The following is a 15,160-nucleotide window of genomic DNA, read 5'->3' as shown; positions in this document are numbered from 1 at the left end:
GTTAGTTTGTGATAATTCCACCTGAAACTGAAAACTGTAATATATAAATTACACAATCGAAAACAAAACATTGTCTACTTAGCATGTTTCTGTTTACTCTTTTGTGTTTTCTCTCTCTCTCTCTGGTCTCTCTCTCTCTCTCTCTCTCTCTCTCTGGTCTCTCTCTCTCTCTCTGGCCTCTCTCTGGCCTCTCTCTCTCTCTGGCCTCTCTCTCTCTCTCTGGCCTCTCTCTCTCTGTGGCCTCTCCATGTGACAGTTTCGCAACATGGAACATCTCCTGTCCTCAGTCACGTGAACAACATGTCCGGGCAGCCTCTATCAGTTCATACCAGCCCTATGTTGCACTGATAGTGACGACTATGGAGCAGGATATGCACGCACTATAGATGTATGCCTGTGTGTATTCTCTTTGAATTGTGGCTTTCTGTAAAGTTGACATACACAAAAAGGTAGGTCTCTGAGTGAAAGTCAAAATCATTTGTGGTGAACGTTGAAAGGGATTCCCAGACATCCCTATCTGTTGTATGCACACAAACACAGCAGATCATGCCCATCCCATACTAGGATACTGTCGCACCACTCAATCATTGGTGCTGAGAGCAGTGAGCCACTCTCTTTATCAGAATGTCAGAGGAGGAGAGAAGTGAGTGATGAAAAGAGATAGAGAGCTGAGATGTCAGCTAGCTGACGGAGGGAGGGAGAGGGAGAGGGGCCTCCATATTTGAGGGAAAACATCAGACAAAAACCATCAGTGGATGCAACACGCTGAAGGCAGAAGTTAAGAGCGAGAAGAAAGAAGAAGAACATGATTGGGAACCAGCCTGAGCCTCAGGTATGAACTATACAGTTGTCATGCAAACTTTGAATCGTTAGAAAATAGTAACTATGGAAATAAATTACTTTGGATTAACCATAAACATTTTAACGGACTCTTCGCAATTACTTTCATAGTCCCAGATAAAGAAAGTAGATGAGCTGGACTACTGTAATATTACAGCCGATATCAAACTCCTTATATTTAATTGTTAAAAAAAGTTATTAAAAAAAGAAAAATACCTTTCTGTGTTGCAATACAGGCCCAGTTCCAGCTTCTTTCCCAGCCACAGTTTCAGCTCCAGGCCTTCTCTGACCCCCAGCCCAGCCCCCAGCCCCAGGGCCTCTCTGAACCCCAGGTCCAGCCCCAGGCCCAGCCACAGACTGTTCCCCAGCCTGAAGAGGAAGTGAAAACCAGGGGGTTCTCCAGACTCATCCTCTTCCTCTTGGGCTCCACCCTCTGCACCTCGGTTTTGGGCCTGGCCTACTACTCCCAGCAGCCCCTCGCAGCAGTTGGCACTGAGGTCAAAAAGGCAGATAATCCTAACCCAGGTACGCAAACACACAGACACAGTGACACACAAACTGTAAACACTTCCCACCCACAACACCCTTCCTTTTCTCCTCCAGCCGTGTCCCCATGCCTGAGCCCTGCTTGCCAGGAAGCCTCTGCTCGTCTGTCCCTGTCCGTTGACCCTTTCACCCAGCCTTGTGACTACTTCCTGTTCACCTGTGGCTCGGACGGCTCCTCTCTAACCAACAGAGGGAGACAGAGAGGCAAGGGGCTCCCTCCACACCTGCAGGTTGAGAGAAAGATGGACGCAGGTGCTGGCAGGCAAGGGAGGGGACGGAAGGAGAGACAGACTGACAGAAAGGAAGAAGAGATGATGATGCTGGACAGACAAACTGCTCTGCTGCAGTCACTAAAGGCCATTCTGGGTATTTACTTAATCTATATTGTGATTTTGCTATTCACCTCCGACGATTGAATGTGGATTGTGACTAATCAGATGAGTCTTTACATTTGACACTTTTGACTGTTTTACAGAAATGGAGGATCGGTCCAGACCTGCCAGCCCAGCCGTGCAGAAGGCCCAGGGGTTTTATCGCTCCTGTATGGAGGAAGGACCCACTGAGAGCGCCGGAGCAGAACCCTTTCTCAGACTCATCCAGAAGGTGACACACTGCCCACCACTCCCCTGTTTTAACATGTTTTTATGTGTGTTCCTGGGCAGACTTCCAGGTTTTCTTTCCCTCCCTCCATTCTCCCATCCCTCTTTCCTCAGCTCGGTGGGTGGGGAGTGTCGGGTGCGTGGAATCACACCGACTTTAACTCCACTCTCTCTCTGTTGATGAGGGACTATATCACTTTCCCGTTCTTTAGCCTCTATGTAGGCAAGGACCCCAACGACGTAAATCCAAGGAGCAACAAGAAATACATCCAGGTCAGTTTCCTCACGGTGGTATTACATAATGTGTGAAATAGTAGTGATGTAACCAGGTTTATTTGGGGTGGGTTACAATGACACCATTAGCAAAATAACAACAGTGGTTAAAAACTATTTGTTTATCAGATTGACCAGCCTGATTTCCAGATTCCCATCGAATGGAGCAAGAAGATGCAAAAGTCAAAAGCGAACACTCAGGTGACTGAAGGATCACGCTAGCTGCACACGAGACAGAAGTACAATTCCTCAATCCTGACATCCAACGCCATCCCCTGATACTTTAGTTTCTCCTCAAACCCCCACGCCACCTCTCTCTCTCTCTCTCCTTCCCCCAGACCTTGCGTCCGTTCCTGGTGTCGTGTCAGAAGTACCTGTCTCTGCTGGGCTCTGCCCCCCTCAGTAGTAGTCTCCATGTGGGCCTGTTCATCTCCCTGTCCTCGGAGCTTGCGGTCACCGCTGCTCCTCTAACCCACCGCCTGCAGCTAGGACTGCTGTACCAGCGCAAGACCATCAGAGAGCTGCAGGTACACACACACACACACACACACACACTCTTCTGGTTTACCTGCATCCACTGTCACTCATTCTTTTTTCTTCCTCTTTCTCATTCGCACAGACCTTGGCCCCTGCTATCGATTGGCTGGGCTGTCTGCAGGCTGCCTTCCATCCGCACCCAGTCGGCCAATTGGATCAAGTCTTACTGCACAACCTTCCTTACATCATTCAAATGTCTCGCATCATTGGCAAATGGCTCAACAAACATGAACTGAGCGCCAGGTAAGTAGTCTGATAATAAACTGTCTGAAGACTGTCAAACGTTACTCATCCTAAATGAATAGCTAGTAGCTATTAGCTACACTGTGTTAACTACCTCCGCTACATATTCAAATAACTTAACATCTTTTGTTTTTCCTGTCTTTTGCTTCAGCGGCCCTATTCATACCTACATGATCCTGTCTCTGCTGCAGACTTTCATACCTGCCCTGGATTCCAGGTTTGCTGAGACGGACAGGAATTTCTCATTGGCTCGTGGGCACATTGAGAAGGTTTGAAGAAGGACGTTATTTTGTTTTGTCGGTAGAGTTGTGGCAGAATTTTGTAGTACTCACATTTTGTATTGAAGTGGTTGGATTGTTGGATTAAGGATTTGTTTACGTTCTGGTGACCTCAAGCAGAGACTCCCTCGCTGGAGGCAGTGTGTTTTGGAGACCGAAAAAGGCTTTGATACTGTGCTTACACAGCTTCTTCTCAAGACGACCGTTCACAGAGAAGTGAGGCTGGCACACTTACTCATTTAAAAAAAAAAAAAATGGTCATGATCTTTCCTAGAGTGTCAAAATGTTTTTAAACAGATGGAGGAGATGACTGAGAATATATTTTCCTCCTTGAAGTCCAAACTGGCAGATCTCAAATGGAAGGATGAGGAATCTCGCCAGTCTGTTGTAAATAAGGTCAAACAAATATTTAACTTCATGTCAGTTTCTAGTAGTAAAATAAAATGTAAGAAGAAACGTTAATATTTTTGTCTCTCCAGGTTTGGTCTTTAACTCCAAGATTGTCATCTAAAGGAACCATTCTCCATGACACAGAACTAGACCAAATGTTTTCAAAGGTAGACTAACATACCAGCTGTCTGCGTCTAGCAGCTTGTCACTTGTTGATGTGATACTGATCTCTCTGTTACCTCCAGGTGACGATCAGGGAACATGACTACTTCTCCAACTATGTCCAGTCCCTCTCCCTTCAGCAGAAGAAACGCATCAACCTTTTCTCCAAGACAGAAGAAAACAAGTGAGTAATTGTAAGGTCAGATTTTCTGTGTACATGTGCAGCCTGAGTCTCTGTAAGGTCAAGAAGTCCTGCAGTGAGGCCCTCTCTGAGCAGAATATAGGGTCATGTTTTTGACGACCACTTCACCTGCTGAACGTTCTAGTGTATCAGTGTCCTGACCACTGAAGAACCGTTAAGGAAGCAATTCTGTGCATTCTATGTTTGAACATGTCCAGCAACTGTATTTAAGCTCTCTGAAGAGAGATGTTTCTGACTCATGCTAGCCACTCTGTTGTGGATTGGTGACATGATCCGACGTCGAGCGAACAAATCCTAGTCAACCCTTTTTTATAATTGTCGTGACTCTTTCCGGCCTGCTGAGAGATCCATCCTTACAGTAATCTTTGTCTTTGCGCAGTTTGTAGAGGGTGGTGGCATCATTAAGGATCTGAGAACGGGAGTTGTATTCTCACAACACAGATCTGAAAGGATCTAGACCAATTTGTTTATAATTATCAAGAAAGTCAGATGGCTGAGCGATGAGGGAGTCGGGCAAGTAATCAGAAGGTTGCCGGATTGATTCCCCGCTGTGCCAAATTACGTTGTGTCCTTGGGCAAGGCACATTCACCCACATTCACCCTCCTTGCCTCGGGGGAATGTACTTACTTACTCCCTATACTTACTGTAAATTTATCTGGATAAGAGCGTCTGCTAAATGACTAAATGTAAATTATCTCTATATCTTCTTCCTCCTCCAGTTTGTCAATCACTTTATTTATCTCTGGGGAGGATCTGGTATTTCCCATAGGAATGTTTGTACCACCTCTCTTCCACCCTACGTATCCCCGAGCTGTTAACTACGGGGTTTTAGGTTCTTTGATTGCCAAAGACATCCTTCACCTCCTTCTGCCAGACAGTAAGGACAACAGTCACCATTCCTCCCATCATCATCAATACACATTCATCAAATCATTCATACAGCTCTGGAAAAAATGGAGAACGCTGCACCTTTTTTCTTTCCCAAAAAAAAGTACCTTTCTGTTCCTCACTCAAAATTGTCCTTCTCAACAAAAAACGAAAGAAAAAGGTTCAGTGGTCTGGATTTTTTTCTTTTCAGAGCTGTACTTTGTCAACTGTGCGCACGTGCATGCTGTGTTATATTTCCAGTCCATTCTCAGAGTGAGACCGTCCAGACAGTGGGGGAGTGTGTGTGGGAGCAGTACGTCAGAGTGACAGAGGGCGCAGGGAGAGTGGGCGCTTACTCGCTGTCCTCAGCCCAACGGCAGGAGATGTGGGTGCAGTACTCCGCCCTGCAGGTGGCGATGCAGGTCCGTTTTAAGGACTACTGTTTTATGACCTCCTTTTGTGGTCTCTTTCCTTAAAATCAACCTGCGTGAGCACTATAAATACACTGACATGTCCCCCACCCCCATCTCAATCTACATCTTGTTGTCAGGCTTATCATCTAAATCTGAAGCAGCGACCTGATGATTCATCTCTGTCGGGTCTTTCGCACACTCACCTGTTTCTCACCTCATACACTCAGGTAAACAACCATGTCTAATCACGACAACCATCGTTTTTTGTCATCTTTCAACTGGATAGGCCTACGAAACTTTGCTCAATTATCACATTGCCCTTGGATTAAAAAATACTTAGTTTGATGATGTATTAGGTTACTTTGTATAAATGCTTAGCTGACGTTGATTTCTTGTTTCCATCATCTTTCAGATTAACTGTGACTCCGACCCATATCGTGAGTTCATGCCTTTTGAGCCTGCCTTCCTGGTGACTGTTTTATGTACAAACTCTGAACTCTGCCCAACGACCATGACTTGCCCTGACAAACCACAACAGAATTTAACAAACACCTGCTGAGGAGACTAGCAAAGACATTAGAAGACATACAATGTTATAGAGCATCCAGTTCCAATGAAGTGCCCCCGTCAAGTGTAGGCTACAGTGGCCGCTGAGGAGTTAGAGGTAAAGCCTGTTGTTCATGAGGATATAGGCTAGGCCTACTACAGTTATGGTACATTAAGATCTCATGAAACGCATAGGTCACCTAGACTAGCCGCACAGAATGTTGATGGAAGTAGGCTAGCCTAAATCAGTGACAGAATGTTTTGAATTGTAATAGGCACTGAATACTTCGAACAAAAACATTTGGAGCTGAAATAATTCAATTATTATTTATTTATTCTTTAAACAGGCGTTTAAATAAAATGTAAATATGTGTGCAAATTTGTAGTTGTGTGTTTCTATTTTCCAAAAAATAAAGTAAATAAAAATGGATTTTATTGTAGTTAATGTTTATGCGTGTATTTTGAGATTCCTCAAGGGTTGTGATTCTGACGTAATTGAACGTAAATAATTTAATAATGTAATCATTTTAAGCAAGGTAACAAACGTTGTTGTTTCACTTTCTCAGCGAAAACATTAGAACTTGCCAACCTTCTCGAACAGCCGTTGGCAGTTAAAAGGTACGAAAAATAACAATTCTAAATTAATAAACTCGAATTAAACGTGAAAATGCCTCAGTTGTAGCTGGAAGTTACAATTAGCAAAGCTACATTGATCTTAATTATCTTGGGCGTAGCCTAGCCTACTTTAAATTATTGTAGGACCAATAGAGGCAGGTCAAGTTCAGAATACTCCTTACTGACTTGATTTTCTCTTTTTTTTTATCAATCTCAGTAGAAATGACGAAAAAGAAAAATAGAACGAATGTGAAAAAGAGAGTAAATATTGAATCGAAGGAAACAATAATCCATCCAAGGAAACACAAAGTTAAACCCAAACAAAAGCCGGCAAAACAAAGTGTCAACACCCCGGCTAAACCACAGGTGAAAAGTTCCGTCAAATCACCTTTGTTGGCAAAGCAACCAAAGACAGTGAAATCTCCAGGCGGTCGGGGCCTAGGGAAGGCAGGAGCTCGACGGTTGGGTCAGTTACTAAAACGTGCAATTCAAGAGAAGACAAATGTCACAGGAAAAGAAAAAGAGCCGTTGCCATGTAAGTATTAATACAGTAGAAGAGCTAACGTTAAGACTACTGTAGGCAACTAACTAGCAGCCAGTTTAATGTAGAGCTAGTCTAACCGGCCTTTGTTTAATGTTTAACTTAAATATTAAACTATAAAACATTTGTTTAAACTTTAAGGTAATGTTTTTAGATTCTACCTACAGTAGCTAGCCTAGCCAGTTAGCAGATCAATTACATGCAATTTTGAGTTTTTATTTAGGCCTAAGTCATGAATATATAATAATCAACTGAATGTATCATTACCCTGCACGTAGCGACTCCAGTCCGGCTTTTCAAGTACCAGGTACAGACTGAACCGAGCGAAGCGAAGACAGGATCAGGTTTGCCAAGGGTCTCCCAACTGATACTTCGGGTGATATCTCAGTGTAAGCACCGCGGGGGTATCTCCATGGTGGAGCTCAAGCACGCATTGGCAGCCGGTGGTTACGATGTCAGCAAGAACAACACCCGTGTTAACTTAGCAGTGAAGGGTCTGGTCAGGAAAGAGACTCTGGTGCAGACCACAGGAACTGGAGCGTCAGGTTCATTCAAGCTCAACAAAAAGGTAGAGACCAAATGCTTCTCCAATACTTTTTTTTTTGTAGCAATTTGACATGTTACAGCAGATGATAAATGAACAATTTTACCCAAAGTATGAAATGTGCATTTTAGAAGTTTTAACAAAATGTTTACTGTATTCTAGAAATTGTCAGGTGGAAAGAATGTAAAAAGAGCCATAAGACATAAAACAGGTGAGAAAGGAACCTTGAAACCAAAAGGACAGGCTGCAAGACCAGGTGCTAAAACAGGCAAACCAGCTAGGAAGTCACCCAAACCGACAAGGAAGTCACCTAAACCAGCAGGGAAGTCACCTAAACCAGCAGCGAAGTCACCTAAAACAGCAGGGATGGGACCCAAGTCACGCCCTAAAGCAAATCACAGAAGACAGCGATAAAGATGATGAAAAAGACAAATCAAGGCGTCTACAAAAGCACCACAACACCCAGAGAAACGGAGTACAGCAACCAAGGGAAACAGTTCCTTATGGACTTGGACTGACGATACAGACCTCTGGTCAATTTTAGATTGGTAGATTAACTATTTAAACATCACATTGTACAAGTTTTTCATCATACCGTTGTCCTTGCCATAATCGGCGTGTAATTATATTTGATGTATATACACTATGGTGTATATTTCATTAAATGTTTTGTGAAGTGAAATGTGACTTTTTATAACACAGCTCAAGACATTCATTGTTTCAAGGATAACAAATCAATCTGATTTATCAACATTATCATACAGTTTATTACTGTATATCCAAGACCTGCTAAATAAAAAATGGCAATTCGGTATAAGATGTTTATATTCACCACTATCTTATTAAATGTATTTGTTCAAACAGCACAGTTCCAACCAGTAACAAAAGAAATAGTACTTCTTCACACAAGTCAGTTGCACTATTCATCCATATCCATGCCACACAGAACATAATAGCTGAGGCAGACAGTCTGTGCTGTATTTCTGGTCAACGCCTTCCTCGTCCATGAAAGTCCATGTATTTGCCGTGTCCTCTGGAACAGCAGTTTGGTAGCTTCATCACAACACGCCCCATACCTCCTCAAAGGCAGAGCACATCTTGGCACAGGTCAGTGCAGCAGAGAGGGGGTAGTTACTGATGGAAACGGTCTTCTCAGTGTAGTCCACATTCACCTGAGTGAAGAGAATGAGGAGGTAAATGGGAACCACCCAAACAGAGGACACTCCTGCATGGTACTAGAGAGGAAGGTTGCCGCCAGGAAATTTGTCAAGGGGTTATCCATGTATAATATTGGACTTCATGGCTTATCAATAGAAGCTCATTTCTAAAAGCTAAGCTTGGAACTTCCAGCAGATAGTTAAGTCGAACCAAACTTACTGCTCCGTGTGCAAACGCCCCCACAACCACAGTGGCAGGCCCGTCCTGGGGCACCACGGTCCTGGGGCACACGGCCTCCCCTGAGGAGAAGGAGGTGCAGATTCTTGGACATCCAGCGGGCAGGTGGTCTGACACGGGGTTCTTGATCAGCTTCAGCAGGCGCTGGGGGCCATCGGCCGCCCTCACGCTCAACTTGTGCAGAAGTTGGACTAGAAGGGGTAGAAGAAGAGATGAAGTGAGAGATGGAAGTGAAAGTAACGACTGGATATATCCAACGACAGAGGTTTTAGTTAAGGCTTTAGAAGCTTACTTTCTCCCATCAAGCCCTGATATATGCTGGAAATGACACAGGGCCACTAGTCTTACCCATGAGGCCGCAGAAGCGGGGGAAAGTTCGAGGAATGCGAGTCTGTGGGTTAATCTCTACCAGGGCGTTTCTCTCTGTATGGATGTAGACTTGGAGCAGGCCTGCTCTGTTTAGCGGGCTGTCCATTAGCATCAGCAAACACTGGCGGAGTGCAAAAACGACACATTAGATCGAAAATAAAAATGGAGCCGGTTAATTAACAGGAGTCTTTAAATCTCTTTGAGGACATACCTGATGCGTGATATCAGGTCTAATCTTGCCCGGATCCCTCCCACTTTTAATGATCATGCTCTTGTGTTGGTCACAATTTAGCAGCTCGAACGTTTTTCCAACCTGTGAGCAAAGAACATTAACAGAGGAAGTAGTTATTTACTGCTCTTGTGTCATGCTTGACAGCAAAACATGTTTTCCCAGAGAGGGAAATAGAGGCTAGCTACCAAGCAACTTGTTTACACTACTAGAGAACATTCTGAATGCAGTCGATCCCGAACTTCATACCTTCACAGTCTCAAGCGTCGCCCCCTCTAGAACAACTACTAGCCGTCTCTCAGTCATGCGATCGTGAAGGCTGCGAAGATGTTTGGCTGGTTTTGGTTCATATTCGTCTAAATGTGCAAAACCACGTTTGTTACTCATACTTTCAGCCATGCTTGCGAAATGGATGGACGCAGGAATACTGCGTGGCACTGAAGTTCGAATGACTGCGTTTTGTTGAGGTAGCATGTCGTACATCTTAAGCGCCGGAAGTCTATTACCAATTTTGCAGAGGATCAACGTGTTGAGAGGAACCCCACATGTGCGATCGGTCTATCTGCGTCTATTGATAAAATAAAAGTAGACTAATATCTTAAGGGTGAGTGGTGTGATTATTTGTGTACCATAGCTGTTTGTACGTTATTTTGAATGCATTTTATTGATGACATGCAAACCTACTGACTACACCATTTAAATTATGTTTAGCTAGCACGCTAAAGGTAGCTAACACTACTTTTAAGGTTAACTTGCTATTAAACCTTTAAAATAACGTTAGTTATAATTAACATGATATTTATTTCTCTTGAGCCTTACTTTTAAGTTATTGTGCATGATAACGCCACATGTACAGTGATTTTGAATACCTCGTGGACAGCTTTAAATGCTGCCAGCTTTGACGGACCAAACGACTGCGTTTACCAGTTTAGAATGTGTTGGTAAACAACTGCCCCTACTATAAAGTTTAAATTGTTAAGTGTTGTCATCCATCTTTTCTCCAGGGTACCTTAACAGCCATCTGTCATGGGGAGAAAGTTGGATCCCACTAAATGGGTGAAGCGGGGACCAGGACGCAAGTCTAGGAAGCAGAAGGGAGCTGAGACGGAGCTGTCCAACTTCCTTCCTGAGGGTGAGAATGACATTCTGTTCTTCTTCGTAATTATGTATAATGTAAATCCTGCGTCTACCGCTTGTGCTATACTGAGAGGATGTCCGCCGTTGTAGAACCTGGATTTTTCTTTTTATTGATTCATGAGGTTTGTGTTTTTATTTACAGAGGAGACCACACCTAAGCGACAGTCGAGCAGGGCTAGGAAACGGTAAGGATGCAGCAGGGTCAGGTGGCTGAGCGGTTAGGGAGTCGGGCTATCGATCAGAAGTTTGTTGGTTTGATTCCCGGCTGTGCCAAATGACGTTGTGTCCTTGGGCAAGGCACTTCACCCACCCTACTTGCCTCGGGGAGAATGTCCCTGTACTTACTGTAAGTCGCTCTGGATAAGAGCGTCTGCTAAATGACTAAATGTAGCATGTATTAGAATTAGATCATAGATTAATTTGTCTTGTTAGTCTCACTACATGCCTAACAAATGAACAATTCTTGATCTTGAACTTTTTTTTCCCTATTTTTATAGTGCCGTGAAGAGAACTCAAGTAGCCAAAAAGCCTGTCAAAGATGTCAAAGAAAAAGAGGTGGTGAAAAAAGGTAAATGAAGATGCATGGATCATCCATTTTTGAGTATGAATAAGCCAGCCTTCCATTCTGTACTCAGCTGTCAGTGACTGAGCACTCTTTTGCTCTTTCTCTCATCACCAGGATTCACAGACGAGAACAGCGAGTGGCTGAAACCTGCAACGAAAAAACGCAAGCTTGAAGAAGAAGAGGAAGACAGCGATAGCCAATGGGAGCAGGAGGAGGATGAAGATGAGGTAGAAGAGAAGACGGGACAGAAGGGGGCAAAAAAAGGCTTAGAGGTGGAGGATGATGATGACGATGATGATGATGAAGAGATGGTGGATGATTACGGTGCGGTGGATGACAGCAGTGAGGGCGATGGCGCAGGGGAAGCAGACAGCGATGGAGAGGAGGTATGTTACGTTAAATAAGTAGTTAAACCCAAGGTCTCCCTGAACATCTGTCCTCTGTTCCTTACTTATCTTTTCCGCCCCATCCTCCCTCCATCAGCTGCTTCCCATTGAGCGGGCAGCCAGGAAGCAGAAGAAATTGGAAGAAGACATGGCCGGGGAGAGTGATGAGGATGAAGATGATGAGGGGAAGGCTGGAGAAGATATGGATGAGGAGGACACCGTACAGATCAACATGGATGACATGGATAAATTCACATTACCTGGAGCAGAGGAGACTGAAAAAGAGGGTAAGATTATACTTTGAGCTCAGCCTTTTACTGCAGACCCAATAGATTGCAAGTTCAGATCCTTTTCTGTGCATTTCTTTGGGAGAAAGCATGTGCTAAATGATTGTAATTCCTAAATGCATGATAGCTTAGATCAGTGTTGATATAAACTGTCACAGATGTGCGTCTGTACATACAGCGATTCCTATGCCTAGTCACTCTTTAGTGTGACTGCTGTCATTACTAACCACTGATTCTCTACTCTGTATAGCCGTTTTGCCTTTAGATTTACAAACGATCCACCAGAGAATCAAGGACAATGTGGATGTCCTCACTCACTTCACCACCAAGAGGGAGGAGGGCAAGGACCGGTCGGAGTACATCTCCCTCCTCAAAAAGGATCTCTGCATGTACTACAGTTACAACAACTTCCTCATCGAGAAACTGATGGACATATTCCCATTGTCAGAGGTGTGTTTATTAGTGGTCACTTTATTAGTGCTCGACTTTATACTGCTTTTAATAACATTATATCAAAGCTTTTATTTCATGCATTTCTTGTTGTCAAATAGCTGTTGTAGTAATCAGTTTTGATTTGTTCTGCTTCTTTGTAGCTGATTGATTTTCTAGAGGCCAATGAAATTCAGAGACCCATCACCATCAGGACAAATACACTCAAAACAAGAAGAAGAGACTTGGCCCAGGTAACCACTTCTACCTTTTGTTGGAGAGGGACTGCATGTGCATATACAGCAGAACATCATCCGTTTGGCAGACTTGAGTCATCCGTGTTTGTCCCCATCAGGCCTTGATCAACCGAGGAGTGAATCTGGATCCTTTGGGGAAATGGTCCAAAGTAGGCCTGGTCATCTTTGATTCTGGAGTACCTATAGGTGAGTATCAGTGGTGTAACTTTGTAAGTGTGCGTGTACTGGGTCCGTGGTGTGTCTATCTGGTTGTACCATTCTCCCTTCCCTTCTCACCTTGTCTCTTGTGTCGCCTGTGTCCACCTCAGGTGCGACGCCAGAGTACCTGGCTGGTCATTACATGCTGCAGGGAGCCTCCAGTTTTCTACCCGTCATGACGCTTGCTCCCCAGGAGGGGGAGTCTGTGCTTGACATGAGCTCTGCTCCCGGAGGCAAGACCACATATATGGGTGAGTTCCACCGTGCTTCCGCGTAGAACAGCCCATCTTAATCCCGCATGCTGTGTACTCATGTACTAGTGTTGTGTGTCTGCCTCACATAGCCCAACTGATGAGGAACACCGGGGTGATAGTGGCTAACGATGCCAACGCTGACCGACTGAAGAGTGTGGTGGGCAACATTCACCGTCTGGGCGTCACCAACTCTGTCGTCTGTAACTACGACGGCAGGCAGTTCCCAAAGGTGCGAGGAGACTCACGACTACAGGGGCAAACTGGGAGACGCAACTTGTTTTTGTAGGTTGACACCGGTCTAGTGGTTGCTAATTTCTTGTAAATATGTTTTTTTATGTTTTTTTTTTCTCTCAGGTCATGGGAGGTTTTGACAGAGTACTTCTCGATGCCCCTTGTTCTGGAACAGGAGTCATCTCCAAAGACCCTGCTGTGAAGACCAGCAAGGTACAAGTCCTACGACATCATGACACATACGTCATCATCATACATGGTTTGAACTGGGACTAATATATCTCCTGTTTGCGTCTTGTTAGGACGAGGCTGACATCCTTCGTCTAGCCCACCTTCAGAAGGAGCTGCTCCTATCTGCCATCGACTCGGTCAACTCAGACTCGCCTACTGGAGGCTACCTGGTGTACTGCACATGCTCAATCATGGTTAGTGACCGCTTCAGTAGCCAATCCTGGACCTGTAATGGTGAGGTTACGCACAATGCATATAAATGAGCCGACTGATTAAAATGATCTGTCTTACTAGGTGGAGGAGAATGAGTGGGTAGTGGACTATGCCCTGAAGAAAAGAAATGTGAAGCTGGTTCCAACTGGATTGGACTTTGGCAAAGAAGGCTTCACCAGGTAACGGGGGCCCTAAAAAACCACAACGCTATTTGTGTTTGACTTTCAAAGCTGTTCCGCCAACTCCCTCCCTATTTTTCATTAATGGAAATATGTTGTTTAGGTTCAAAGAACGCCGGTTCCATCCGTCCCTCCGTCTCTCTCGACGTTTCTACCCTCACTCTCAGAACATGGACGGTTTCTTTGTTGCCAAGCTGAAGAAGTTCTCAAACACGGTTCCAACCACTTTAACTGAAAAAGGTAGAGCAGTAACTTATGGCTTTTACTTTTCAGTTTTATTAAAGGTAACATGTGTATATATATATATAATACAAATATATAATATTGTGCTTTTGAAATTCTTCCAGACGCAGAAGAAGAGACCGAACCTGCTCAGTCTACTGAAGTTACTCCGGCTGTCGAGGGAAAACCGTCCAATTCAGCAGTCAAAGTTAAGACAAAGAAGTCAGCTCCAGGGAAGACGGGGGTACCACAGAAGCCCCAGGCTAACGGCAAACCGGCCAAAGCTGTTGGCAAGCAAGTCCCAGGGCCCCTCAAAAAGAAAGCCAAGAAGAACGATAGTCCAGGTGGACCAAAAAAAGCAAAGATGGACGGAGAGACTGTGAAAGAGGTCAAGAAGACCGAGGGAGAAGCGGAGAAAAAAGATGGGAGCCGGTTTGAGAAAAAAGGAGCCAAGAAGAGGAAATCCCCTTTGAAGAAAAAGAACAGAATCGGGAAAAATAAATTTAACAAGTTGAAGAAGTTGCTGAAACAAGATGATTGACAATGAACATGTATACAAAGTTGTTGACTGAGATTGAACGGCTTGAAAATTACAAGTTGATGTGAGATCTGTTCTCATGGTTTGTGTTCAGTAGATCCAGTCTACAGAGTGTTCTGCAATGTAAGAAAATGTACTCTGTCCAATGGATTCTGAATGTGGTCCTGCTTTCAAGGGCATGCCAGCGATATCAATTATCAGATGAACGTCAGTGATTTAAGAAGACTTAACAGCAGTGGGTCTTCTGAACTGTAATGACCCTTGTAATACCAGTCATAATTGTATTCCCTTAATGTGTTGTTTTTTTCTCAAGGTTATATTTAGTTTTGTCTGCCTTTGAAATACATCGATGTTACACGTCTTATAAATAATATGGGAGTTAAAATAAATTCTGAATTGTCTTGACATTTCCATTTCTATCTATGCTTTCACTGGGACTAATG

At 44.1% G+C, this 15,160-nt stretch overlaps 4 protein-coding genes and 1 long non-coding RNA gene across 13 annotated transcripts; 3 read left to right on the top strand and 2 right to left on the bottom strand.

The window, feature by feature from the left end:
• Positions 1 to 640: 640 nt before the first annotated feature.
• kel (Kell metallo-endopeptidase (Kell blood group)) lies at positions 641 to 6,276 on the top strand. Of its 9 annotated transcripts, none has more exons than XM_084668784.1 (17): positions 653 to 832; positions 1,077 to 1,365; positions 1,444 to 1,752; positions 1,862 to 1,989; positions 2,100 to 2,258; positions 2,388 to 2,459; positions 2,597 to 2,785; positions 2,878 to 3,038; positions 3,190 to 3,307; positions 3,434 to 3,532; positions 3,614 to 3,712; positions 3,796 to 3,873; positions 3,952 to 4,052; positions 4,791 to 4,948; positions 5,200 to 5,348; positions 5,489 to 5,578; positions 5,764 to 6,276. In XM_084668784.1, exons 1-17 carry the CDS (start codon positions 806 to 808, stop codon positions 5,908 to 5,910), a joined length of 2,373 nt encoding a protein of 790 aa, XP_084524910.1. In that variant the 5' UTR covers positions 653 to 805; the 3' UTR covers positions 5,911 to 6,276. The 9 variants fall into 9 exon arrangements, 6 of the variants coding, with proteins under 6 accessions (XP_084524912.1, XP_084524910.1, XP_084524907.1 ...); XM_084668783.1 differs by having other exon boundaries at positions 658 to 832; positions 3,437 to 3,532; positions 5,200 to 5,360; XM_084668785.1 differs by having other exon boundaries at positions 658 to 832; positions 3,653 to 3,712; positions 5,200 to 5,360.
• LOC146301525 (uncharacterized) lies at positions 2,649 to 4,024 on the bottom strand. Its single transcript, XR_014724884.1, has 3 exons — positions 3,888 to 4,024; positions 3,371 to 3,698; positions 2,649 to 2,779 (listed from the first exon to the last, which is right to left on the bottom strand). It is a non-coding gene; the product is annotated as an uncharacterized LOC146301525 (long non-coding RNA).
• Positions 6,277 to 6,457: 181 nt separating the features above from the next.
• LOC146301523 (uncharacterized) lies at positions 6,458 to 8,279 on the top strand. Its single transcript, XM_084668791.1, has 3 exons — positions 6,458 to 7,047; positions 7,332 to 7,621; positions 7,760 to 8,279. Exons 1-3 carry the CDS (start codon positions 6,735 to 6,737, stop codon positions 8,009 to 8,011), a joined length of 855 nt encoding a protein of 284 aa, XP_084524917.1. The 5' UTR covers positions 6,458 to 6,734; the 3' UTR covers positions 8,012 to 8,279.
• A 125-nt stretch (positions 8,280 to 8,404) lies between these two features.
• On the bottom strand, positions 8,405 to 10,039 carry emg1 (EMG1 N1-specific pseudouridine methyltransferase). Its single transcript, XM_084668792.1, has 5 exons — positions 9,840 to 10,039; positions 9,573 to 9,674; positions 9,341 to 9,482; positions 8,975 to 9,183; positions 8,405 to 8,769 (listed from the first exon to the last, which is right to left on the bottom strand). The coding sequence occupies exons 1-5, from the start codon at positions 9,987 to 9,989 to the stop codon at positions 8,656 to 8,658; spliced, it is 717 nt and encodes a 238-aa protein (XP_084524918.1). The 5' UTR covers positions 9,990 to 10,039; the 3' UTR covers positions 8,405 to 8,655.
• A 13-nt stretch (positions 10,040 to 10,052) lies between these two features.
• nop2 (NOP2 nucleolar protein homolog (yeast)) lies at positions 10,053 to 15,122 on the top strand. Its single transcript, XM_084668787.1, has 16 exons — positions 10,053 to 10,194; positions 10,595 to 10,722; positions 10,870 to 10,912; positions 11,225 to 11,295; positions 11,407 to 11,678; positions 11,776 to 11,965; positions 12,216 to 12,415; positions 12,559 to 12,648; positions 12,750 to 12,837; positions 12,960 to 13,100; positions 13,193 to 13,332; positions 13,458 to 13,547; positions 13,637 to 13,759; positions 13,860 to 13,957; positions 14,061 to 14,197; positions 14,305 to 15,122. Exons 2-16 carry the CDS (start codon positions 10,617 to 10,619, stop codon positions 14,718 to 14,720), a joined length of 2,205 nt encoding a protein of 734 aa, XP_084524913.1. The 5' UTR covers positions 10,053 to 10,194; positions 10,595 to 10,616; the 3' UTR covers positions 14,721 to 15,122.
• The last annotated feature ends 38 nt before the right edge of the window (positions 15,123 to 15,160 follow it).

The sequence above is a fragment of the Hypomesus nipponensis genome, chromosome 2 (genome assembly GCF_054491055.1).
Source record: "Hypomesus nipponensis isolate SF chromosome 2, ASM5449105v1, whole genome shotgun sequence".
NCBI classification, from domain to species: Eukaryota; Metazoa; Chordata; class Actinopteri; order Osmeriformes; family Osmeridae; genus Hypomesus; species Hypomesus nipponensis.
Note: the sequence above shows the minus strand (reverse complement) of the source record. Positions and strands in the feature narration are given on the sequence as shown.